This window comes from Cynocephalus volans, chromosome 3 (genome assembly GCF_027409185.1).
Source record: "Cynocephalus volans isolate mCynVol1 chromosome 3, mCynVol1.pri, whole genome shotgun sequence".
NCBI lineage: Eukaryota > Metazoa > Chordata > Mammalia > Dermoptera > Cynocephalidae > Cynocephalus > Cynocephalus volans.
The window spans coordinates 181,786,170-181,813,287 of NC_084462.1; the positions used below are offsets into that span (position 1 = coordinate 181,786,170).

A 27,118-nucleotide genomic window follows, 5' to 3' on the forward strand; every position below is an offset into this window, starting at 1 on the left:
TGGTTTCAAAACTGACCATATACTATAAGGGTCCCTGCTAACTGCAGATGTGAGATGTGGATTGTGACTGTGCATGTACAGCTGCGTGTGCCACCCTGGCGCACCCCTGGATTTGCAGTACTAATCGTGTGCGCCATTTGCTCAGCTGTCACTGAGTACAGGTACCCTGCTAAGTAGCACTTCCCAAGTCTGTCTCATTTACTTCTCTAAAAATAGAACAAACTATGAAATAGGTACTATTGTTGTCCCCAGTTTACCAAGGAGGAAATCGAGGCTCAGAACAGTTAAATGGCTTGCATAAGGTCACATAGCAAGAGAAGGGCACAGTGGGCCCTTGGACCCCCGCTCTCATCCTCTGTGCTGTCGTGCCACAAAAGGGAAACAAATGTACTGCTAACTTGTTTTGAAATAAAATGCAGAAGGTTGGGCTCTTTATTCACTCATCCTGCATTCATCTTTCAACCCTCTGGGTTCTTGAATGTCCTCACCTGTCAGGCTCTGTGATTGTGCTGGGGGCACCACAGTGCAAGGGGACCCTATTCTCGTGGGCCTCAGAGTCTCAGGGAGAGCCAGATCTGTGTTCAGATCATCACAGTTGCATGAAACTCTTTCCCACTCTGGTGGGAAACCAAACCAGAGTGGCCACCGATGACACATTAGCCTGGCAGGCGTGTCTGTGGGAGGACCAGAAATTTAGGAGAGCCCTTACTTTGTTGAGAGGGATCCTGGCCCTATGATGAAACCCCCTAAACTCCCCTCTTCCCCCATCCCTCTCCAGGTAGATGGAAAGCCAAGAAATTTTGTGGGGTTTTTTGGGTATAAGGCTTGCTGTGGTGGGCAGGGCCAGATTGAGAAGAGTTGGGAGGCATTCTCTCTGAAGTTGTTAACTTCCTTATGTGGATATTTGTGTGAATATGCTGATTTCCTTCGCAGTTTTAGAAAATTGTTAAAGTACAAGGACTTTATTTTGCTCAAATTTTTTAAAGAATCCGAGCAACAAAACGTTAGTCTACACAATTCCATTAGAGTGTCTTGACCAAGCACCTACCAGCCTTTCCCACACGATATTCCATGTGTCCGATGGCTGAAACAGTGCTTGAAAAAATAAAATGGGGGAAAAAATGGTAGTGCTGCTTCCCCTAAAGTATCTATGATGGTTAGACATACAACAAATCAATATGCATGCAGATGTTGAACACACCTCTGTATAACGAGGTATACCCGTAGAATAACATCTGGTCCTTTTTGATGGGATGTAATGCTCTAAGCAGTATGTTAGGAAGGATGTTATAATATGGCAAAGCATTCTCCAGGGACGTTATGAGGTCTTCACAGGGGGACAGCAGCCTCCATTTCTGAATGTTTCTAATAGAGCGGGGTCCAAAGATAGCAGGGGAGGTCTCAGCATGGCTTCTCAAAGATCCTTTTAGCTGTATCATTTTAATGATATTCTGCTCACTTTTCTTGTTGACAGCAGTGGGACAAATGTGCTGAGTCCTCTGCCACAGATCTCACCCAGCTATGTCCTTGTTAGTTTGCAGAAAGCTGGATGGGCTACTCTGGCCCCGGCTATGGCATACTCAGCTTGGTGGTCTCCGAGAAGCATATTTGGTGCCTGGACTACAAAGGAGGCCTGTTCTGCAGTGCGTTGCCGGGCGCCGGGCTGCGCTGGCAGAAGTTTGAAGATGCTGTCCAGCAGGTGGCGGTCTCCCCCTCAGGTCAGCCTCCAGTCTCCCTGGCTCCCCACTCCCAGGTGCAGATATCTTAGCAGCACACAGCTTCCCCCAGCAGCTTCAGGCTTACACTGCCCTGCATCAGCACACGCTTTTCCTGAAGCTTCCAGGGGATTTTCTCCAAAGAACGTGAATTGATTCATTCATTTGACATCAATTAATATTGTAAATGGGTGTTGAGTTTGAGTTTTTGCTTTTTTATTAATTGCCATGGAAACCCATGAACATATTTTTGTAAGCTATACAAATAGTTTGAATTTTGAGGGGTGATTTTTAGGGATATTAAAATACACACACACACACACACACACACACACACACAAATATAAACTCCTTACAAAAATAAAATGTGTTTCTCTTTCTCAGTTTTCCTTTAAAGCAACTGAAAACTAATGAAGCCAGGCCCATGGATATGTTGGCCATGTTCCAATTATTTGGCTTCCTTTTAGAAATTCTTTTTTAATGAGCTATATGCTTTGCATGAACAGTCTACTCCTGGACTGTAAAAAGAAAGTCCATTCATTCTTTTGTACCATTATTAGGCCATTTTTAGTGAATTGGAGCAGATATTTCTTGATTGAGGTTTTACAAGGCTGAAATCTGTCTCTTATCTGCATGGAATCATTTGCTAGTTTAATTTTTCTTAATGTTGGCCACTTCTTTACCTATTCAGGTGGTGGGGATTGGGGAAGGTACAGCAGGAACATGTATGTGTTTTTGTCTTGAAGTAACCAGGTTTATTGTTAGGATATTGGAACAGAAGTCAGACAAAGCTGCGTCTGTGGCTACGGACCTGGCCTCTGTAGCTTTACTGTGCTTTGGGATGGATTTCTCTTCACTCTCCCTGGTCTTTGTCACTATTTAAAATATTAGTTTGTTCAGTGTTGTTTTGCTTACTTCCTTTCATTGCTCGTTTGAAAAATATTTTTCCTTAAAGACTGTCTTAGATAATAACACACTACATTACTTGGCATTAAATAATTGAGCATTTTAATTCTTTTCCTGTTTCTGTCATTTACCTTGGGTTCATCTCCCCTGCCATTTAGAAACTGGTTCTTTCCTGATTATATTAATCACTTTGTATTTCAAAACCATTTGGTCCCTTGTTGCTCTAGTTGGAACTCTCCACAAGATTAACTCTCCATAATCTTCACAAGATTAACATTCTCAGCTGAGAAATCCTTCAGGGCCCATGTCTTTGGTGGGCTCCAGGGCCCTTGTGCTGGGTGGTGTTCGGGAGTGCTCCCGGTGTGGCTGCCTGACAGACCCTCTAGTCCAGCCCAGCTGCACACTGGCGATTCCCTGGTGGCTCCTCACCTTTGCCCACGCTGGCCTGTGCCACACTCTCCATCTACAGAACCTTCCATCCTCCCTTCCTTTCCCCATCCCCTTCATCTGCGCTCATCAGAATCCCTTTCTCAGTGAAAACAGGCCCACCCACCTCAAAGTACGCTTTTTGTGCATCTTTTCCATTTAGCTGGTCTAGAGTGATTCCTCCCTTTGAGTCCCTAGAGGACTTTTTCAACCTGTACTGGGGCACTAATGGTGCCTCATGTTTATTTGGGTACTTACTAAATCTAATAACGCCGTCACTACTCCTCTTCCCGTGTGATAAGTGCCTGTGACGTGCCCAGCTCCATGTGTGTGTCATTGATCTGTTCTCACCTCCAGTCTTTAGAACAGCCCTGTAAGGTGGAGACAATCCCATCTCACAGGTGAGGAAGGCGAGATTCAGAGACATTCAGTGCATGGAGCCTGAAGCTGCGCCTCGGGTGGGTGGCAGCCAGGGGTTCAAGCCTCCACACGGGTGAGGTGGAAGCAACAGGGTGCGTTTTAGAAATCTCTCCCCTACCACAGTGCCCAGAACACAGCTTTTTTATGTAGATAATTCTATTATTTATTGGACAATGAATAAAATTTTTATTTCAACAGGAGCCCTTCTCTGGAAAATTGAACAGAAATCTAATCGAGCTTTTGCTTGTGGAAAAGTTACCATCAAGGGCAAGCGGCACTGGTACGAAGCCCTTCCCCAGGCGGTGTTTGTGGCCCTGAGTGACGACACGGCCTGGATCATCAGGACAAATGGAGACCTGTACCTGCAGACAGGTGACTGAAGGCCACATGCAAGTGCCTGCCGGTTCTGGTCATTGCCTCTCACTGCATCCCACTTTGTTAGTAACGTGCTTAGAATAATCACAACAATTAAGAGGCTAAAAATCAGTTTAAATTAAAACACTCTGCAGAGAGAGTATTTGCCATTTGGAATGTATTAGCAGTTTCCTGCTACTGACAAGAATTCAACCCAGGACAAATTTAGGGCAAGAATTAATAGGATTATTTAGTGAGATACAGAAACAGAATCTTATTCTCCTAATGGTGAACCACTTCATATCACTTGTCCTGCAATACCTCATCTTAAGAAGAAAGAATAACAGAGAAATGACATTCAAATCCTTTCCCCCTTTAAACTTAAGTGGTTGGATTTTTCTTCAGCCAGGTCAAGGCATAGCTCCTGTATGCTTATTTACATGTGGTTCAGGAAAAAACAAGAAATAATTTGCTCTAAATAGTGGTTCAGCTTATCCTAGGAAACTGCCCTCAGGGAAACCTTTTTAGCTGCTATAAGCAGCACAATGGGACTTGTTTATTAAAAATAAACTGTAATGAGAGTAACTGTTTATGTACTATCAGCAAAATGGGAAATGATTCTCCAAAAGCAATGTAATTTATCAGTATTTTGGAAGGATTGTGGGGTAGGAGTTTCCTTTTGGTCGTCAAGAGGCCATGTTGATCAATCTTCTAGACATTTAATATTGCTGATTCTGAGAAAATGTTTTAATCTCCGTTATGAACCATCGGCCAGGGACAGTTCTTGAGATTGAAAGCCCTTGTTCACCTGGCTCTCTCCCAGATGTCTAAGAGCCTGGAGCCCTGTGGGCAGCCTTGCCAGCTTCATGGTCCGTGTGCTGGCCCTGGTCTCTGCTAGTGCCTGTGTCTTCCTTCAAGTGAAATAAATCTGGCGAAGCATGTGCATATCTAGCTTCCAAGAAATTGGAGTTTCGTTCATGGTGGGGTGAGAGGGTGCTGCTGGTCTGGGGGTGAGGAGTGGGTGACCTCTTAACCAGTCATGCCAGAGGAATCATCAGGGCAGTGGTTTCAGATGAGCCCGAACTTACCCAGACTTACTGGGTCAGATTCTTTGGGGATTGGCCCAAGAATTTGCAGTGTAAGAAGTCCTGTAGGTGATTCCCACCTAGTTTAGTACAAGGAAATACAACCCAAGCAGTGCAATACCATAGGGTGCTTTTGTATTAGTTGGGGAGCAAATTTGAGTACTAAGACCCAATTAGAAGCTAAGATCATGGAATAATGGGGTTTTAGGTGACAGCCGTTCTCCCAGTTCCCCTAGGTAGTGAGTAGCCTTTGATCTCATTTAGACACATTTTACTGACAGGCCACAAGGAGGCAAAGGAAAGAGCCCTTGGCAGGGAGTCAGGGACCCTGGACTCTGGCCTTGCCACAGTCTTGCGTTGGGATGGACCTCAGATTTCATCTTGGAAATTAGGGGTTTTCATTTTAGCAGTGGATCCCCGTCCCAGGTAAAAGCAGAGGGGAGGGTAGCGGCTCTGTTGGAGCTGCCTGCAGAGGATGGCTGCAAGCCTCAGATCCCTGAGGCTGCAGCAGCAGCTGAGGCCCCTCAGCTCCGCCAGGCTCTGAGCACAGCCGCGATGCGCCAAAGGGCGTCTCTGAAGTCCAGGCTGCTCTCGGCCCTGCGTCCTCCTGGCTCTGGGTCTGGCTGCTCTCTTGCTCTTGGCTTTCATGTTTGTCATTCAGAACTTCTTAAGCCACTTTGGAACACCAGAGAACGCTGAATTGTTATTCCTTCAGTTTGTAAAGAGTGTCTAAAACTGCTTCAGATAGATGTTGTATTTAAGTAGAATTTAACCATTTTATGTTGATAAACTTTAAAAAAATAAAGCACTCATTATGAAAGAACATAGCCAAATGCCAAAAAAAGAGAAAAGAAGAAGAAACAACAGTCAAAATGAGGTGTGAAGTTGTGACTGTGTGTCTCTGGGGGCTTCCTCCCATCTCCTGACAGGTCTCAGCGTGGATCGCCCGTGTGCCCGAGCTGTAAAGGTCGACTGCCCATACCCACTGTCCCAGATCACAGCTCGAAACAGCGTGGTGTGGGCACTGACGGAACAGAGGGCCCTCCTGTACCGGGAGGGTGTGAGCAGCTTCTGTCCGGAAGGGGAGCAGTGGAAGTGTGACATCGTCAGGTAGTGACTCGGGGCAAAGACTTCTGGCTTCTTGTTTGTTCCGCCCTTGGTTCTGGTCAGCTTGATTCTCTGTGAGGCACCCACACGAGCCTTTTCTGGGCAAAGCCAGAACCCTGGAGGTTTCATGATAATAGTGTTCTCTTGAATTGCCAGAGCCGATTTCAGCAGTCTGATCATGGAGACACTCTGTGCCTACCTCTGACTGGTAGAGTGGGTGTTGGGTCAGAGCTCCGTTCAAGCAGATGCTGCTGCCGTCTGTAGAACCCTGAGCGTTCAAGCAGATGCTGCTGCCGTCTGTATAACCCTGAGCGTTCAAGCAGATGCTGCTGCCGTCTGTATAACCCTGAGCATTTAAGCAGATGCTGCTGCCGTCTGTATAACCCTGAGCGTTCAAGCAGATGCTGCTGCCGTCTGTATAACCCTGAGCGTTCAAGCAGATGCTGCTGCCGTCTGTAGAACCCTGAGCGTTCAAGCAGATGCTGCTGCCGTCTGTAGAACCCTGAGCATCAGAGAGCTATGAGTCTCTCATGGCAACCTCTGTTCAGAACTGCCCACTGTCAGATAGTTTCTGTTTAGAGTCTCTGCTGGCTTAGGTCCGAATATTTTTCTTTATTTCCATCCTAGTCAATTGAAATTGATCTCTGAACTGTAATTTATTAGGTTACTTTTTACCATTCTAGATTTTAGTTACAGAATTACTATCAAATCATTTTGTTAATGTGGAAGTATTAATAGTACTTAGAAAAATTAGATTAGGATATTCTCAGTTTGAATTTAGCTGGTGCTGATCATAATCCCAAAAAACAGTCCAAACGCCAAAATCCTGAAATGTTGAAATCCCTAAAGATCAAAATTTCAAAAGATCCAAATCCTGAAAATATAATTCTGGAAAATATAATTTAAAATTCTTTAAATGACATTTATTTGCATTTTTAAAAGGGGATTTATTTGAGAAATATAAAAACATGACAGAACACTTTTTATGGATTGAATTGTGTCCTTCCAACAGTTTAATATGTTGGAGGTTTGGTCCCCACTGTTACAGTGTTAAGAGGGTGGGAAGTCCTATTACGGTCGTTGAAAGCCGGGACCTTGAAGAGGTGATTAGATTGTAGGACCATGAGGTAGTGAATGGATTAATAATGGTGGTTAGGGGCATGGTTCTGAGGGCTTTATAGCGCCCCATATTCCACAACTCTGAGAGCCCACGAAGAGTCTCTGCTCTGCCATTTTCTGCCATGTGAGACCCCTGGGTCGCTGTTGCCACAACCAAGACCCTCACGAGATGTGTTCCCTGGACTTTGGACTTCCCAGCCTCTGAAACTGTAAGTAATAAGTTTTGTTTTGCTTATGAATCACCCAGTTCCAGTTATTTTGTTATAAGAAACAGAAACAGACTAATAAAACTTGACAGGCCACTTTACACAATAAAATAGGCAATAATGATGTACATATTTTTGCAAGCATAAACACTTGGGTATACTAACAACAGTTGCAGTGGTGTACCAGTTATGAGCAGACAAACTGTATTCAAAGAAATATGAGGGTACCTCAAAAAGTTCTTGGAAAGATGGAATTGAAAGACAATATGAATCTTTCTTTCTTTTTCTTTTTCTTTTTCTAAAGACGACCAGTAAGGGGATCTTAGCCCTTGTCTTGGTGTTGTCAGCACCACGCTCACCCAGTGAGCTAACCGGCCATCCCTATACAGGATCCAAACCCGTGGCCTTGGTGTTATCAGCACCACACTCTCCCGAGTGAGCCACGGACTGGCCCACAATAGGAATCTTTCAATGAACTTTTGAAAGACCTCTCATTAAGTCAAAAAATGAAATGTATAAATGCATATCACTATGGTTGGTAATTGTGTGTACCCAGCTTTGTAACTATGGTCACCTGAAATAACGTGACAGACAACCTCAGTCTTTTGACAAAATTGATCAAAAACTTCTGTGGGTCACCACCACATATGCAGTCACCCAGAGAGCCAAGGTATTGAGAAATACTATCTTTCACAAATGCATATGTACAAAAAAGAATATCCTTCCCAAGGATTCGGCTTTCAGGATTCCAACATTCGGGATTTTAATCTTTCAGGATTGTGATTTTCAACATTAGGGATTTTGATCTTTTGGGATTTCGACATTTGGGATTATGGCTTTGTGAATTATGTGTTTTGGGATTATGGCTCATGCCACAGAGGTCAGGAAGGCAGCATGCAGCACGGACCTGCAGCTAAGCCCCAAAGTTGACACGGGCTTCCCCAGCTGGAAGGAGGGGACAGGCACTGCGAGCAGAGAAGGTAGTGTCTGCCCAGGGACAGCTGCACAACACAGCCTAGCACGTTGGGTGAGTTTGCTATCACTTGCTTGGTGAAGGAGGGAGTAGAGAAATGGAGGTACTCATAGGCCTTGGATTCCTTATGTCCCACTCACTTTTTTCTCAGGTTATTTTCTCTCAAGAGCTTTCTCCACTCACTATTCTGGGTTTTTGGTACATCTTTCAGAGGCTACCATGCATCTGAACAGTTCATATTGCACAGTAATTGAACTCAAACTCAAACTTCCTTCCTTGGCACTTGATGATCCGGGGGCACATTTCTTCTCCCACACCAAGCCCACTAGGCGGCAGTCCTAACACATGGGTGCTGTGTGTGTGGATGCTGACTCCCGTGTTTTCTTCCTCGTTTTCAGTGAAAGGCAAGCTTTAGAACCTGTTTGCATAACTCTCGGGGATCAGCAGACCCTCTGGGCACTGGACATCCATGGAAACTTGTGGTTCAGAACTGGCATTGTTTCCAAGAAGCCCCAAGGAGATGATGACCATTGGTGGCAAGTAGGTGTTCTGCTCCGAGGTCATGTGCCAGGGGTCTCCCTGACTTCGGGGTTCTGCTTCCTTTTTTCTCACTGCTCTCTTTTCCTTAAAGAGATTAGACTCAGTTAATACTATTCACTTTTATTCTTGGATGGATTAGACTTTCCTGTGTTTGAAACATCAAGGACTTTTCATCGTGGCAAATAATTTGCAAAACTTTTTATTTTTATCTTTATTTTTTATTTTTATTGAATTATAATTGATTATACATATTTGGGGGGTTCAATGTTGACATATGTTGATCACATCAATATTACTAGTATATTTATTGTTACAAATTGTACTTATTCTTTATGCCCCTTGTCCAGTCTCTACCTATCCCATGTCGCCCCCCTCCCACCACTGATAACCCTAGATGTCTTCTTTCCCTCTGAAAGAGTAATGGTTACTCTGTTGACTTGTTGTCTAGATGATCTGTCTAATGCTGAGAGGTATGTTCAGATCCACCAGTATTATCATAGAGCAGATGCTTCTTCTGTCACTCTGGAATGGGCTTTGTGGAGGGAGACATCCTTTTCTTTTCTTTGGTCTCTGCTGGTGACTCTCCTCGTGTCAAGGCACTCCAGTGGCTGGTGGACCATCTGCGTGGTAGTTGTGACGTCTAGCCACTTTTGTGGCAGCCATGGTTACTGTGGTGGGCCACCCACATGGAGGTGATGTTTATGGCATGCTCCTTGGCGCTGGCTGTGTGCCTGGTTATGGGAGGGGGGTCCGATCCCTGGCTCCATACCTCAGGTCCCCAGGTGGGCCCCTAGGTGCTGGCACTGCGCCTGGGCCGGAACTAATTTTTTGTCCTTTGCTTACTTCTAAAGCGGGGGAACTTCCTGTGGGAACCAGTACTTGAGCTCTGTGGTTGAGCTAAATTGTTGCTTTGCTGCTGTTTCCCTAGGGAAGGTTTTTTGTGCAGCTCAGGGTTTAATGGTTGACCTTATAGGTACTTCCGGCTCTCCAGAGACCTGGTGCACCTGGGTTGTGAAGAAACTCTGATCTGGGCCTGACTCTTTTCATCAAACTGCACCCCATGCAATTCTATATTCCTGACCAGTCTCCTCTGAGTGGTCCTGTGCTGATTGGGGGACAGATCAGCTGTCCTTGCTGTGCCCCAGTGTTCCCCCGGTGGGCCCACCTCCCCCACCACCTGTGCTCCAAACACTTCCCGTGGGATGGGCCATGTGCCAGTCCCTTGCGATGACTCACTGGCCTCTGACTACCTCCTTTTTTTCAGTTGTTGTGGCTCCTCGCTCCTGTGTGGGTCCACGGGAACCCTATTAATGGTCTTGCTGTCCTGGGGGCCACCAAGGCCCTCTTCTCCCCTGCCACCTCCAAGCAACTCCATCCAAAGGGCACAGCTGCGGCTTTTGCTGGCTCCTGCTCTGTGCGCTCAGCAGCTCCGGCCTTAGAGCAGCCGCAGCATGAAATACTCCAAGCAGTGTTTTCTTTCTCTCATCGTGGTTTCTCTCACCTTCATGAACTTCCATAGGTCTCTCCTCCTCTTCCCCTGAGCTCTAGCGGCCCCAGCTTGGCTGTTGTTGCTTTTTTATAGTTGTAAATTGGTTGATTTGTGGGAGAGTGACGCTGGGGACCGTCTATTCTGCCGTCTTGACCGGAAACTTGCAAAATGCTTTTTGCTTAAATAACGCAGACATTATTTATTCATTCATTTTGGTGTGTTTTAGAAATTTATCATTATAGGCTGAATAAACCCAATGATATCCATTTGAAGACCTAAGTAATAATGATGTTTAATTCTGAACAAATGTGCTAAGAAAAGAGACTACACAATAGGTTAGGGAATCTAACCCACAATTAAAATTTATCTATCTCTTCTTGTTTGAAAAACCTCTAAGTAAATGGTATTTCAGCAAAGAAAGGAGAATTTTCCCACATGCTCCCAGAAAAGGAAACGTTTTGAGAAATAGGAGGGTATAATCAAGCTGACTTTGTGTGACTTGGTCCCAGCCAGAGTGGCCTAGAGTGGATTTTCAAAGGGATATCTGCTTTCCCGCTCTTTGGTATCATTTAGTGTTAACATAGCTCCTGCAGTCTCCTGCTGTGGTAGGTAAGGTTGCACTGACAGTCAACAGTTGTGAGATATGCACCGTCTCTTAAATATTATGTTTCCATCGGTTCAGGTTTTATTGTCACCTCAGACTTGCCTTGTTGAAGGCTTGACTTGCATTGGCTGCTCTCAGGTCTTTCAGATAAGAATGTGGAAAAATAAGTAGTGTTTGCTCTTTGGAGAATATGTGTTGTATATCTATGTCTCTAAGTTGATATACTAGGTAATGTTTGATGAAGTTATACAAACGGTTGTATTTTACAATCAATTCTGTGTTCTTATAATCATACACAATACATGTTTATACACATGTATATATGTACAAAATTCTGTTTTTAAGTAGCGTAAGGAAAACTAGATATCATTCTATTATAAGATTCAGAAAATTACCTTTCGAGAAACTTAATTTGACAGTTCATCTTTGAGGTACTTGGAAGCAGAGTTTTGTTTGTTTGTTTGTTTGTTTGTTTGTTTTTTAAAAGATGACTGGTAAGGGTATCTTAACCCTTGACTTGGTGTTGTCAGCACCACAGTCTCCCGAGTGAGCCATGGGCCGGCCCCTAAAGCACAGTTATTTTAAATACTATAAGATTGGTTTCTTTATAGTGCTAGGACCAACATTATGTTTGGCTGCTGAACCTTTCTTTTCTTCCTTTCTTTTAATATGCATCCTGCTTATCTGCCATGTCTTGGGTGCTAGGACTGATCCTGTCACAGACTTTGTGTGTGGTTTGGCAGAGTCACTCCTTCCCCAGTGAGATGAGTGTTGTACACAGCATATATCCCGAGGAAGTGCAGAGCTCCCTGAGCTGTCCGTCACATGGTGGGCAGAGCCCGCTGGAATCCCCAGAGCTCATTTCCAGCCCAGCCAGGCTGGCAGATAGCTCACTGCAGTGGGAAGCGTGGCTGCAGGCTCTGCAGCGGGGCCTCAGCTTCAATCAGGTCAGTGGTGCCCGGTCACAGACGAGAAAGGGCAGTGTCTGTACATTAATAAAGTACTGACTTTTATAGAGACTTCCTTTTTGTTTTTGTTTATCGTAAATTAAGTTCCCTATAATAAGTGGTGTCACTTTCACTAAACATTTCATTGCATGTGGCCTGGGAATATGGCCTGCACCAGGCTGTCCTAGGAGTAGGGCGTTTGTGCTAGTGATGCTCTCTATAATCAAACCCAGCTGTACAAAAATATGAGCGAAAGTCTTATGGAATCAGTTCTTGACTCGTCTTAGAAAGAACTTTTTTACAATCAGAGTTGCCCAGCAAGGGAGAAATTTCCCTCAGAGGGAGGTGATTGCCCTGGAGAAATGTCTATGGAAGGGTTTATACAGATGATTTTCAGGAATGTTACAGTGGCGAGTCACGCATCTGAACCAGGGTGGATTGTAGGTGCCCAGGACAGTCCTGGTTTATGCTGTTAGCCTGGCATGATTATTAGTAGTCCCAGTTTATTTATTTGTTTTTTTCTAAAAGATGACCGGTAAGGGGATCTTAACCCTTGGCCTGGTGTTGTCAGCACCACGCTCACCCAGTGAGCTAACCAGCCATCCCTATATGGGATCCGAACCCGTGGCCTTGGTGTTATCAGCACCACACTCTCCCAAGTGAGCCACAGGCCAGCCCCAGTAGTCCCAGTTTAGACCATAAATTAGTTCATCACCTTACTTATAATATCTTTTTAAACTCATTTTATGATTCCAAGTATTGTACACTGTTGACCATTGGAAATACCTGAATTTAAAATCAAAGTTATTTTTTCTCACTGATTAGAATAAGTCTTCTGAGAAGGGGTGTGAGAGGATAATATCTAACCACAAAAATAATACATGCCTGTTGTAACAGATTCTTGTGACATGAGTGTAAAATAAAATGTGAACATTTTCTTCCACCCTTCCTTTTTTTTTTCTTTTTTTTGGGGGGTGGGATCTGAACCTGTAACCTTAGTGTTTTAAGGCTGCGATCTAACCAGCTGAGCTAACCAGCCAGCCCTCTTCCACCGCTTCATTTCATCCCTCAGAAGTAGTTATAGTTGTAGTTGGTGGGATCCCACTATACTTTTTTTTTGTACTTTGACAAACACACACATGCACGTGTGTGTTTGGGTGCTTGGTCGTCTTTTTACTAAATATTCACAAATGTGGACGTGGGCCAGAACCCTCCCTGGGAGACAGAGCAGGCCTTGGAACTGCGCTGATGGCAGGGTTTTGCTCCTCTGCTCCCTCCAGGTGAGCATCACAGACTATGTGGTGTTCGACCAGTGCAGCTTATTCCAGACGATAATCCACGCCACACACTCGGTGGCCACAGCAGCCCAAGCACCCGTAGAAAAGGTGGCGGATAAACTTCGAATGGCATTTTGGTCTCAGCAGCTGCAGTGCCAGCCAAGCCTTCTCGGGGTCAATAACAGTGGTGTCTGGATCTCCTCAGGCAAGAATGAATTCCACGTGGCTAAAGGAAGTCTCATAGGTGGGTGAATTACTTTTGTTTTCACATTGGCTTTATAGATAGCTTCACTTCAAGGCCATCATTTAAAGAAAAGCTTTAAGATCTCAATTTGAAAAGATAATTCAGTGCCAGTGCTATGAAGTGTCGTAATCAAGGCACTCTATGCCTTGTGATCGGGTTTTTCTTTTTTTTTTTCATTTGATCATTCCCGTGTGATCGCTTTCCCCTGGAAACCTATTATGACATAAGAAAAGTAAATGGAGCTCATTGTTATGTTAATAATTTCACATTTAAATGAAAAAAATCCACCTAAATGTAAAGAGCCTAGTGAGAGAGAACAGTTCATTTCCTAAAGGGAAAATTATTGCCACTGTTGAAACTGGGAGGCTGCTGCCAGATGTGTGAATGTAGGTATAGTGCACGGAGACGGGGTTCATTCCTGTGAGTGACCCTGCTGTGTGAATGTTCTCCAGCTCTCTCCTCCCCCGTCCCTGGGCAAGACATGGCTCTGCTTGATGTGGCCAGAAAGAAATGAATGGCTCGTACTGCTTCACTTGAGGACACTCTAAAGTTAGCTGTGAGAGGTTCTGAAGGCCAGCTGCACTCTAGAACTAACACTCTCACGTGTTTTTGTTTTGGCTTTTTTCTTTCTTTAACACATTCTTCCTATTTATTCTTTCCAGGCACTTACTGGAATAATGTTGTTCCCCGTGGGACAGCTTCCGCAACAAAATGGGCCTTCGTGTTGGCTTCTGCTGCCCCCACAAAGGAAGGTTGGTCAGTCTAAGCCTGGCTGAGAAATCTGGTGCATGGGTTGGCAGTTGAAACAGTTCACACCACAGTCTAGTTGGTGATGGGCACAGCTGTGTGGACCTTTATGACACAAGTCGGTGTGCTGTCATGGGCCTGTAGCCCTTGTTAACTGAGCCAGGGGCCCTGCAGCTGGACAAGCCTGACTGAGAGGGATCTGGTGGGGTGAAGATGACGGAGTATGAAGGCAAAGCGTCCCTTGAAGGAGGGACCATACAGTGTGGCCATGAGGGCAGACAGCGGGGGACTTCCAGCAGCACATCGCTGGGGCCACAGTTTCTTTGAGTGCCTTCCTATTTCCCCTTGTGACTTCTTCTGTCACCTCCTGCAGTCTCTGTCTGTCTTGTTTACACCTCTGGCTAACCTCAGTCCCTCATTTGTACCCCCATTAAGGCAGACCATCCCTGCAGGGGCATGGCTCCTGCTGACTTGCACTCTGCACAGAGCTCACAGTCCTCACAGAGGGCATTCGGAGTCAGGAGAGGAGGTACCACTACCCCATTAGCTGGGAGCCCCAGGCAGTTAGGTGACCTCTCTGAGAAGTAGTGGTAGCCTCCTCCCAGAATTGCGCTGAGGATAAAATGAGAAGACACCATGACGTCTGTGGTTAAGAGGAAGCAGTTTGGTCAGTTCAAGCCATTAGTCCGATTAGGATAGGGGTGACTTGGTCAGTACTATAAATGCTTACTCTCCAGATTGTTCTGACCACAATTCTGAAATCTCTGAAAATGGTAAGCTGTTTCCTGGGTTTGGCACAAATTCATCTGGCAACGAAACCTGACCTGAACAGATATAAGGCTACTTACAGTCTGTATTTACCCTGTTGATCATGACTGTGCATACATGTTGCTGCAGGAATATTATTTCACGTCCCTGGGGGGAGCTGCCTGGTTCCTCTGTGGCCGTTAGCATAAGTACGTGGCATACCCATTGCCTTCAGTTTTCAAAGTCTAAAAAACAGGTTGAATTCCAAAACATATCTGGCCACAAGTTTAGGTGATACTTTAGATAATATACTGTGACCGAAATTACTTCCCCAAGGATTTTTTTCATTATAAACAGAATGTATTAAAATGAAAGGACTCTACAAAAATGGTAGAGGGAATAAAAGGATATAATATTGAGGTGAGGGGAAAACAGGATTTCTACTTTTCAAGCCTTCTCCAGTAGCCTGCCCACCCCCAGCACAATTACCAAAACAGAAAAAGCACCTTGGGGCTGTCCTTCCAAGGAATTGCTGACCCTTAATCTTTTCCTCTTGGTGATATTTAACATTCTGTATTAAAAATGGTCAGATGCCTTTGTTCAACTTAAAGACTTTTCCTATCCCATTCTAAATGGGAGGCCAGAGCTGCTAAACCCACATAATAGCCTTTCTTCCCATTTCTTTAAAATATCATGGGCTTGTTTCTTGTTAACTGGCTAGTCATGGTGTTTCCCTCTGCCTTCTAACTTAAAGTACATGGCTGTGGGCAAGTGAGGGCCAGGTGTCAGGTGTCTCTTGAAGGTGGAGGCTGCCTTGTGTGTTTAGGGCGGGTGGCTTGGTGCAGACAGCACATCGATGACATATTCAAACCTTTTCCACAGGAAGCTCCTTGTGGCTGTGCCAGAGCAGCAAGGACCTGTGCAGTGTCAGCGCCCAGAGTGCACAGTCCCGCCCCTCTACGGTGCAGCTGCCTCCTGACACTGAGATGAGGGCCTATGCCGCCTGCCAGGATGCACTGTGGGCCTTGGACAGCCTCGGCCAGGTGTTTATCAGGACACTCTCCAAGAGCTGCCCAATGGGCATGCACTGGACCAGGCTGGACCTTTCCCAACTAGGTATGGCCGTCTCGGGAGAGCACTTGCCAGCAACCTGACTGCCTGATTGTACTTCAGGATATAACCTCAGGCAAGAGTGCCTAGGGCCCGTGTTCAACTTGTGTGATTTCTTAGATGTTGATTGTAGTTGCTGGATTTCAGGAAACCGGTTGCCCCTTCTCCAGATTAAATGGGCCTCTTAGTTTTGTAAGGAGCTTCACTCCCCGGCCCCTTACAGTGTGTGGGGTTTTCAGAACCGGAGGAGGGAGCATTTACTCTGATACAGTTGCCACTAAGAACTGCTTAAAATCATACTGTTGATGGGTGCAACTGCCTCTGCCATTGTCTGAATTTGGGACATAGCCTGTGACCTTTAAGTCTGAAGAAACGGGTGTGCTCTACAACAGGACCAGTGCACGTGTATCTAAGTGTGCTTTGCACAGCACGTGTGGGTGTCAGTCCCCTTTGGCCAGATGGAGGTGCTGTGTGTCCCCTCACTGCTGCTTCACTCTGCATCTCCCCTCAGGAGTTAGAGTAGACTGAGGAGTACGGTGCCATTTATAAATAATTCATTCACACTCTGAGAAATAATCAAATAAGCCCACACGTTAGATTATTCCCTGAGTAAATTCTTGATTGACGGGACAGCTTAAGTATGGTTTGTCTGAAGGTGAAGGCTGCACCTGAGGGTCCCCAGGGTCGGGGTGAGCCTTGACCTTTCAGTAGTACTGTGCATTTTTGTAATCTGACAACCAGTATTTCGTTATGTGGTGGACTTGAATTGTATAAGATTTAATGTTCGAGAACTCAACCACATGTACTCACAAAAAAGAGAGGAGGACAGGTCATCTCCCTTCTCTCCTAGTCCCTGGCCCCTCCGGGCAACTGTGGACTCGGCTGCCAGGGGCCTCTCACCTTCCTGTAAAGTAGGCCTTGCCGTGCGCAAGCCGACGCAGGCCGGTGGCAGGTGCAGCTGCTCTCAGCCTGCGGGGCTCCTACAGGGTGTGGGGAGAGAGATCACTCTGTTGTCCAACAGGCCCCTGAACGTAACCAAGCTCACCTAAAGAAGCAAGCTCTGTTCTGAAGATTTCCCTGGATTTTCCAGGGTAATTCTGATTATTCATGCTTTGGGCCACATACCCTGTCTTTTGGCCCTCTTGGTCACCTTCTGGCTTTTCGAGAGCATTTGCCAGCCTGTTACTGACAGTGACTGCCCAGACGAGACTGAGGCCGAGAGTGGCCTGAATGCTGGTGTTGGGTGACCCTGCCACCTGCCCTGGGAGGCCTTTCATTGGTGAAGAGACCCTGCTGGCCATGAGCCTTTCTCCGGCAGCCCCCCATCCAGACCAGTTGGGAGGTGCTGTTAGTTCTTCCTGGGGGTAAGAAGGCCAGGCATGGTGTGTGTTCTCCCACTGCTAAGTCTCTACAACTGTGGGAGGCCATGCTCATTTGCATGATGTGGATCCAAAGCCCAGCTGTTTCCCAGGCACCACTTCCTACCTCCAAGGGGGCCATTGCACTGCAGTGAGGTACAGAGTGAGTTCCATATGGCTGGAGCAACTCTGCCTGGACCTCCCATCTCCCACCCAGCTGATGCCACCCCCCTGGCTCAATCTTGCCCTCCTGGCACTGGCCAGCCGGCTGGAGCCTTGCAGGTCTCTGAGTTGTGTGTTTGGGCTTCACTGGGGAGGTGGCAGTTCTTTGTAGGGTAAAACCCAGCTTTGGTGGGATTGAGTCTCAACAAAAGAGCAAGTGGACACAGGAGCAATGCCACTGAGTCTGATGTGTGCATTGGCCCTACAGTGCTCAGAAGGTGCTTATCCAGGGCATGGGCACACAAGCAGAGAGTCGGCCTGTGCATCCTGGTCACCATGGAGCAGCAGGTTTTCACAGAGCCCCCACCTCCTGCCTACAGAGTAGTTAGCAAATCAAATGCCTGTGTCTAGCCAAGCCTGAAGTGGCTCACACAGGCAATGAGTGCAAGGTGGTCACAGGCAGAGGAGCGGGGACTTGTGGCAGTGGCAGGACAGAGTGGTGGAAGCAGTGCCGGCTGCGTGCCGAGAACTGGAACCCGGGCAGGCTTCTGGGACCCTCAGTGAACTGCCCATTACCTTTAACCTTAGTTTTCTCACCTTCCTAGAAGGAATAGTTCCCACCCCCAGAAGATACAAATAGCATCCTGTCTAAATATAAGCTGCCTCCGGCAGGTGTGACATGTCCTGCTTGGGGCCACTCTCTAGCCATTGGAGCCGCATGACCCTCAGACTTGTGGGAAAGGCTTGCTCAGATGGCCCCAGTGTGCACCACAGGGAGGGCAATTCCAGCATCACTGTCAAAGCACCGCCTTTCTTACTCTTTATCCTTCTCTGAGCTTTAGATGTTGTTCGTTTATCTGGGTTATCTGACTGATACTGAAAGGATGGACAGAGACTCCTTTCCCCATTTTCTAAGCATTCTGATAGAAGGCAGCAAATCCAGAGTTGGTAGCCTCTGTGTTGGGGCTGGGGAGGTGGGCAGGGCACAGTGGGAAAGCTGCTGGCTTTCGCTGTGCCTAGGTGGCAGGCAGTGAACAAACAGCAGGCCAGGGGCACCAGGTGTCCGTTATTGGGCTCTCTCCAGGTATGGTCTGTGTAGCCTGTGAGACAAGCAGGTGGATCAAGACTGTTTTTTAGGTAATTACTTAAGTTAGGGATTACAGATTTTGAGTGTAGGTGTGTGCTCTCTGCCCAGGACCCTGTGTGTGACCATCATGGCAGGTTGCCGTTAGGCAGCACACACTGATAGGTATGAATATAAAGCAGAGTTATCTGGCTAGCATGAATGCTGCCTGTATTACTTATCTGAGATTAATTGGGGTGCTTAAGTGTCCTTTTAAAAGTCGGCAGCGGAGGGTACTCAAAGCAATGAATGGATGCACAGCCTTCTCAAAACCATGACTCTGCATTTGAGGATTTTGTTCGATATCAAATGCATCCTTCCCCACCATGCTCCTTTTCCTGACTTCATTTGTCTGCTCCCACTAAATTCTGTTGGAAAGAGCAGAGTCCTCTTTGGCAGTTTCTGCTTCTCTATTGGCCATTGCAGTCAGTGGTGTCCCTTCCACATACCCCATAAGGTCCCCGTGCTTTCTGGTCCTCTTCTTCCTTCCCAACACGGCCAGAGTCGGAGCTCCTCCTCACATAACCTGCACTACTGCTGTAGCCGCCAGGTGTGCCCACCTCCCACGATGGTCGACAGAGCTGTCTTCCTACAGCACAGCTCAGGTGGTGTTACCCTCCAGGTTAAACAGGTCCGAATCGCTGCTAGAATAAAGCTCCAGGCTTTGGTATCGCGCCCAGGGCCTCGCATACTGGCCCGCCCACCTTTACCAGCCTCAGCACAGCTGGGCTCTGGCCGCCTCTGCTACCGCTCCAGCTCCAGCTGTTGCCCTTCCCTGATATGCACGTCCATGCCCGCAGTTTGCTTCTCTCCCCAGGGTCTAGAATTGGCTTCCCTGGGCTTTTTCTTTCTCAGCCTTCTTCCTTCAGGACTCAGCTGAGATTGCCACCTCCCCCTGCACTTTCTTCAATCATGTCCTGTCGTCAGTCTTTTCCATTGTGTTCCCTGAGCATGCCACTCCCACCTCTCATGCAGCTGTCAGCTTGCTTTGATTCATTTTATTGTCATTAGATGTTACACACAGAGGGTGTAGGGGCTTTGCAGGCAGGGACCAAACGCTTGATCACAGTACTTGCCCAATAGGGTTTTAAGATGTCAGGGAAAGTTGGTATTATTTGCAGCTCCATTTCTAAGTAACTCTGGGGTATATGTGTTTTGGTCCTATCTGTGGCCTCATTACTGTCAATCGAAAATAAAACTGCCTACCATACAGGTACAAGATGCCACCACACTTGTTAGTCCAGTGGGTAGCATGACGCCCACACTCTTGGGAAATGTCTCAATTCTTGCTCCAAGTTGCCATCAGCCTGCCCAGGCCTGAGCAGGAGGAGATGTCTGGTCTATAAATGCTGTTCAGAAATCTATTTACATGGGTTCTTCTCTTCTGTCCTGGTCTTTTCTTTACGAGCGTCCTGACATTGAAAACATAAAAACCGAAAGCCTGTATTCCTGGTGGTATAAGAAGTAGCAAGTAGCACAGTGTGTTCTATGCCACCTCAGGGACAGTGTTGACCTGGGGCAGCACGAAGTCATTGTGAGGTCTGGGCTGTCGTCAGCCTTCTCTAAATTGTGAGCAGAAATTTCAGTTTCAGGGATGACTTTAGCGAAGTATCACGTGACAAACATGATTTTACCTTTAATTTTTTTCTTTAAGATGTAGCATCCTTCTCTTTTCTGCCCTATATAAATTACCAAGTCAATTGCTGCTTTAATATTAAATCAAGAGAATTCTTAAATTAAATGGCTGGTTACTGAACTCAGTTGTAGAGACTGAATATGGAATTTTGCAGTGATTTATTACAGTCCTAGTTTTTGGAAGAAAATTTGCATCATTTAGCAGATATTTAAGATGCTCATAAAATTTCCCTTTTCAGTAGACATAAATATGCATTATGTCAGGCATTGGTGTGTTTAGTGAACTAATGCAATTTGTAATTTAATTTGTCTGGTCACAGCATTTAATGAAGTAATATTCAGTGTCAGTTTATGCCTTTAGGTAACAAATAAGATATTATGCAATAATTTATGCAGAAAAGTGTTTTATAAATAATAAAAAACCAAATAAATGCTTTTTGTTCTAAAATACATGTTTAAAAAGTGATCTGAAAGGGAAAATATGTTTTGTTGAATAAAGTAATTAAAAACTTTTTTAGTGGGAGAAAAAAAAATAAAACAGGAAAAGGTAAGAAAATTTAAGTGCGTCCGTGTCAGTCATGCAGGGTTATGCTTTCGGAATAAGCTCCAGACATCAGCAGCTTCACACGATGAGGTTCCCTGCTCCCCCCAGGTTGACCCTCCACCTGCATCGTGGTCTTGGTGATCCTGCAGGTGATCCTCCAGGTGGTTGCTCGCTGGTCCCACCTGCTTTGCTCCTCAGCTCCACCACCTTGGCCCCTGCAGCAAAAGAATAGCTGAAGAGGCCCTGCGCCAGCTGTTTTATGCTTCAGATCACAAGTGACACAGATCACTTATGCTCACAGCCCATTGCCAGAACTAGTCACAGGGCCCACCTAACTTGAAGGAATGAGGGAGCCATGGGGTGTTTGGGGAGGGCAGTAGTCCCTGCCACCGTATCCTGCTGTCTTCTCTGTGGAACAGACTCGTAAACCTTATGTATTCAGGCAGCCTGGTGAGACCCTCTGTGAGGTGGTAAAAAAAAAAAAACTTCAGTTGGTATAAGTTGGTTTATACACTGAAGTATGTATTCTAGCAGCCTTTTATATTTGTTCGAAAAGAATGTTCACCTCGTAATATGAACACCATGTTCTATTGGCAGTGTTATTTACTGCAAACTCTGAGATGCTGGCCCAAGGTGTTTTTGTCAACATGTGACTCTGTTAGCACAATCAGCTGCTGACTGTAGTTCCTCTTAGGGCAGATTGAAGACTCTAATGTAAAATTGGTTTTTAATTAGCATTTGTTTCTCAGCTATTTCTAGAGTATACTGAAGGTACTTTTGACCAGTACAAATCTTTTCATACGTAATATCTGTTTGAACTCCCTGGTAAGACATTCTATATGAGACCAAGGAAGGAAAAAATGCAGTGAATTTCAGTGTAAGAGAAATCATCATCTTTAGGAAATGCATAAAGGAATAATAGTAACTTGTTGTGTAGTGGTGGATTAATAGTTTTAAGTTGACATCGTAACTGAAGGCACATGATGAGATTCCCCACGTATATCTTGATGACAACTGTGCGAAAGCAGCACCCTCCTAATTCTGCACATGGGCCCCACATCCAGCCAGGGGTTGGGGGCGTCTTACCACACACCCCTTCCTCAGGCAGCACCACCAGCTGATATAGCAGCACCACCTTTTTTCCTATGCTTTGCAGTCAAAATGGCCCATCAAAATAAAAAACTCCTCATCAAAAAACACTTAAGAAAATGAAAAAGCAAGCTAGCTTGACAATGAAACTAGATTCACAGTACATGTATCTGACAAAACACTTGTATCCAGAATTTACAAAGAACCTCTCTAACTTAGTAATCAGAAGACAATTCAGTTTTTAAAATGGGCAAAAGACTTGAACAGGCACTTCACAAAAGAAGATTTACAAATGCCTTATAAGCACATGAAAAGATTCCCAACAACATTCGTTAGTAGGGAGCTGCAAATTACATCCATGACAAGATACTACTTCACACCTACCAGAATGGCTGACATGAAACAGGTGCCCAAACTAGATGTTGGTGTGGGTATGGGCAGCCAGAGCTGGCACCACTGATGGTGCACAAGCAGCCACTGGGGAAACTGGCAGTTTCTTGGAAGGTAAGACATATGTCTGCCCTACAGCCCAGCGTTTCCACCCCTAGGTATTTTTTCAAGACAAACAACACACATTAACAAAAAAGCTTTCTACAAGTATGATCATAGCAGCTTTACTCTTAATAGCAAAAAAGTAGAAGTGGCCCACATGTCCATCAGCAGGTGAATGGATAAATTAATTGAGACATTTGCATGCAATGGAATAATACTCAGCAATGAAAAGGACTGACACCATGGATGAATCTCACGTGCCGAAGGAAGGAAGCCATGCACAAGAGGTGCACACTCGTGGTTCTGTTCATGTGCACTTCTAGAACACATGGAACTAACCCTGTGGTGGTAGAAATCAGTACAGCAGCTGCCTTAGGGCAGAGGGCATTGACTGGAAGGGACTTGAGGGAACTTTCCAGGGTGATAAAAATGTTCTGTCTTGATAGGTTGTGCGTTGCTCGAGTATATTGATTTGTCAGTATACTGATCGGACTTCCACACTGAAGATGTGTGCATTTTGCTGTATGTAAAGTCTCAGAGGTTAGAGGTAGCCAATGTAGAGGTTCCAGGCTGAGCTGGGTTCAAACCTTAGATCCACCCTATGCCTCCTGCTTAGCCACATTCTAGCTGTATGATCCTGGGCAGATCTCTTCAGGGCTGAGTCCCAATAGCTTCGTGTGTGAACTAAGATAGTAATAACTGCATCATTGTTGTGAGGTTTGAATGAAGATATAAAAGACTTAGCTGAGAGCCTGTCCTACAGTAGCTGTTCACTAACTATTGGGTGTTGCTTTTTGCCAGATAGACTATTATCAAATGTAATTTCCTTTTTTTTTTTTTAAGGCTCCTCCCATTTCCTTTTCTCTTACAATCAGTTTAATTAACAAAGAGAAATATAAAAATAAAAGTGAAGATTCTTTGGGCGACTTAGTTCATCTTAATTCTAATTAGGATCAAGATTACCTGTAAATATGAGTTCCCTCTCCCCAAAGCTTGCTGGCAACAGTCACATGTCTGGTGAAGCTAATGCTGGGACCCGCGTTCAAATATTAATCCCTGTGCTTGGTGGTTCAGGGCACTGTGCTGGCAGCATCTTGACTGCTTTACCCATAGCCTGGAAGGTACACCATGTGGGACCTGGTAGGTGGCAGAGTGGCCAGACGTCTCCGTGACTCTCCTGTGGTGCCATGTTCTCAAGCCCAGCCAAGTTCACACACCCGATGGAGGGACTAGAACAGACCAGGTGACTCGGCATCAGAGTTCAGCTGCAAGCACAGCCTCATCTCTTCCTTTGAGGTGTAAAATCAAAGTTCATAGATTAAATAGAAAGTTAGTCATTTTACAGAAGTAATTACAATTTGTGTACTTTTCCTTTATTTGTCTACAGGAGCTATAAAACTGACAAGCTTGGCATGTGGAAATCAGCACATCTGGGCCTGTGATTCCAGGGGTGGAGTTTACTTCCGTGTTGGAACCCAACCTCTAAATCCCAGTCTGATGCTTCCAGCCTGGATCATGATTGAGCCACCTGTCCAGGTAAGCAAAAGTTACCTGGTAGGAACTTGCCCCTCCATGAGACAGAGGCTGATCATAACAGCTGTTCTGGGGGAAGAGAACCACCACCACTGCCATCATAGGCCCCCAGCTAATGGGGAGAGAGGCGTGCCTGGGGACAGTACACTTTCCTTCACTGGCATCTGAAGCTTACGATTTGAGATTTGTGAGGTTTAGAGCTGAACAGATTATTAAAGATTATCTGAGCCAACACTTAAGTTGTTTCCCTTTGAAAATAAAACTATTTTGTTTCTGACTTTTTACAAAAAGAACATTATTATTTTTTTTAAATCAAACAAAAGCATGAAGGAGAAAGTAAAAGCCACTTAAATCTTGTCATGGAGATATTCTATTATCAGCATTTTGTGAGTGTCTCTCTTGGTTTGTTGAGGAAATTCTATTTCCCATCCACCCCTTCCCCCTACACCTGCCATATTTCAGTTTATAGTGTATTATGACATGCTTTTTTTCTTGTTCTCTTGACTCAAATCACAAGCAGAAGTCTGATTTTAGTGCACTATTTAATTACCCTTAAAGATCTAATAGACTTGGTTCCTGTGCTAACTATATTACTGTTAAAATTTTTAATAAGGGAGCTGCAATTTAATGAGAGTTATTTGCTGAGATTCCTGCTAGTCCCCATTTTGTGACTTTGTCGGAAAAGACATGAAGTTGCCATATGTGGTGGCAGCAGTGGGACAGGAGTGGGTAGTCCTGGAACAGAGAATCCCTCTATGCAGACAGGAAAGAAGTCAGGAGTCTAGTTAGATGCCTTCGTTCCTGACAGTCTATGCTTTGGGCATCATGAGCCCTAACAAACCAGGTGACAGAGGTCGAGGGACACAGTGCAGGGCCGATCCTAAGGACACCAGTCCTGCCCATCAGACATGGGGCGTGTGATGGGAGACCCTGCAATTGAAATCAGGAGTCTGGCCCAGTGTCCTGCAGAGGACACTTGTTAGTGGTCATGGCCACAGGGAGGCTCCATGTCCTCATCAGTGGATCTTCTTCCTTCACAGGGTTATGGGGAAAATAATGTCTGTGACAACACTAGCGAATTATAAAGCACTGTGCAGCCATGAGGTTACACATAATGAATTAGGACACGTGCTCTGTTTTCCCTCTGCACACAATGGTGTACTAACAGTGAGAGCAGTCCACCTGCAGAGAGGATATTTATCACTGACACTGTTTAGACCTGCTGGTACACAGTGACCATGAAAAGCAAGCTGATTTGTAGCTAGTTTTGTTGTTATTCTTAAATTCTCTTGTGCCGGCACCTAGGTGGACTCTTTTGGTACGTCATTATCAACACATTCCTTTTTTTTTTTTTTCCTTCTAGAAGCTTTGTATTATTTCTTGTAAGAGTTATAATTCACATATCATAAAATCGATACTTTTATAGTACACAACTCAGTAGTTTTTAGTATATTCAGAAAGATTTGTACACAAATGTTCCACAGCGGCATTAAGCATTATTCATAGTAGCCAAAAAGTAGAAACAATCCAAATGTCCATCAGCTGATGAACAGATAAACAAACTGTGCTCTGTGCATGCAGTGGAACTTTGTTCAGTCATAAAAAGAATAAAAAACTGATACATGGTACAGCACGGATGGACTCTGAAAACATAACAGTAAGTGAAACGTGTCAGACGAAAAAGGCCACTTACTATGTAATTCCATTTATATGAAATGTCTAGAATTGGCTCATCCACAGAATTAGAAAGTAGACCAGTGGCTGCCATGGGCTGAGGGGTTACACAACAATTACCACTATCTAATTCCAGAATGTTTTCATCACCCCAAAAAGAAACCCCTGACCCATTAGTAGTCGCTCACTTTTCTTGCAGAACCCCTGCCCCCTCAGCCCATGGCAGCCACTGGTTACCTTCTATTTCTGTGGATGAGCCAATTCTAGACATTTCATATAAATGGAATTACATAGTAAGTGGCCTTTTTCGTCTGACACGTTTCACTTGGTGTTATGTTTTCAGAGTCCATCCGTGTTGTAGCATGTATCAAATTTTTATTCTTTTTATGCCTGAACAAAGTTCCATTGTATGCACAGAGCACAGTTTGTTTATCCATTCATCAGCTGATGGACATTTGGATTGTTTCTACTTTTTGGCTACTGTGAATAATGCTGCTATGGAACATTTGTGTACAAATTTTTGTGAGGACGTTTGTTTTCAATTCTATTGTGTATGCACCTTATAAGTGGAATTTCAGGGTCATATAGTGATTCTATGTTTAACCTTTTAAGAACTGTCAAACTGTTTTCCACAGTGGCTGCACCATTTTACGTTCCACTAGCAATGTATGAAGGCTCCAATTTTTCCACACCCTCACTAAAAAAAAAATTTATTCAGTTTTTTGATTCTAGCCATCCTGGTAGTTGTAAAGTTATATCTTCTTGTGGTTTGGATTCACATTGACTTAATGACTAATGATATTGAGCATCTTTTCATGTGTTTATTGTATTGATCCATTTGTATGTCTTCCTTCAAGAACTGTGTAATCAAGTCCTTTGCTCATTCAGTCAAGGATTTGGGTCCCCATAACAGCCAGTCACCAGAAAAAAAATTTTTTTTTTAATTAATTTTTTTGGCAGCTTGCCAGTAAGGGATTCAAACCCTTGACCTTGGTGCCTTGGATCATTTTTTGATTGGGTTATTTATCTTTTTCTTATTGAGTTATGAGAGTTCTTTAACTATTCTGGATACTACACCATTATCAAATGTATGATTTGCAAATATTTTCTCCCATTCTGTGCATTGTCTTCACTTTCTTTATGATGTTCTTTGCACAAAAGTTTTTGATTTTGACGAAGTCCAGCTTATCTATTTTTTCTTTGGTTGCCTGTGTTTTTGGTGTCATATCTAAGAACTGTTGCCTAAGCTAAGGTCATGAAGATTTACACATATGGTTTTTTCTAGGAATTTTATAGCTTTAGCTCTTACATTTAGGTGTTTCATACATTTTGAGTTAAGATTTGTGTATGATTTTAAGGTAGGTGTCCAAATTCATTGTTTTACACGTGGATATCCAATTGTACCAGCACCGTTTATTGAAAAGACTATTCTTTCACAATTAAACTGTCTTGACACCCTTGTAAAAATCGATTAATCATAAATATAAGGGCT

The 27,118-nt window shown here is 44.8% G+C and overlaps 1 protein-coding gene across 3 annotated transcripts in view; it reads left to right on the forward strand.

The window, feature by feature from the left end:
- TECPR2 (tectonin beta-propeller repeat containing 2) overlaps positions 1 to 27,118 on the forward strand; it is a 109,619-nt gene that overhangs the window by 60,778 nt on the left and 21,723 nt on the right. For all 3 annotated transcript variants that reach the window (XM_063090481.1, XM_063090482.1, XM_063090483.1), the window contains exons 10-17: positions 1,535 to 1,718; positions 3,666 to 3,839; positions 5,836 to 6,016; positions 8,710 to 8,851; positions 13,172 to 13,412; positions 14,075 to 14,164; positions 15,789 to 16,022; positions 23,807 to 23,955. In XM_063090481.1, coding sequence (XP_062946551.1) covers positions 1,535 to 1,718; positions 3,666 to 3,839; positions 5,836 to 6,016; positions 8,710 to 8,851; positions 13,172 to 13,412; positions 14,075 to 14,164; positions 15,789 to 16,022; positions 23,807 to 23,955 — 1,395 coding nt within the window. The remainder of the gene's footprint in view (positions 1 to 1,534; positions 1,719 to 3,665; positions 3,840 to 5,835; positions 6,017 to 8,709; positions 8,852 to 13,171; positions 13,413 to 14,074; positions 14,165 to 15,788; positions 16,023 to 23,806; positions 23,956 to 27,118) is intronic.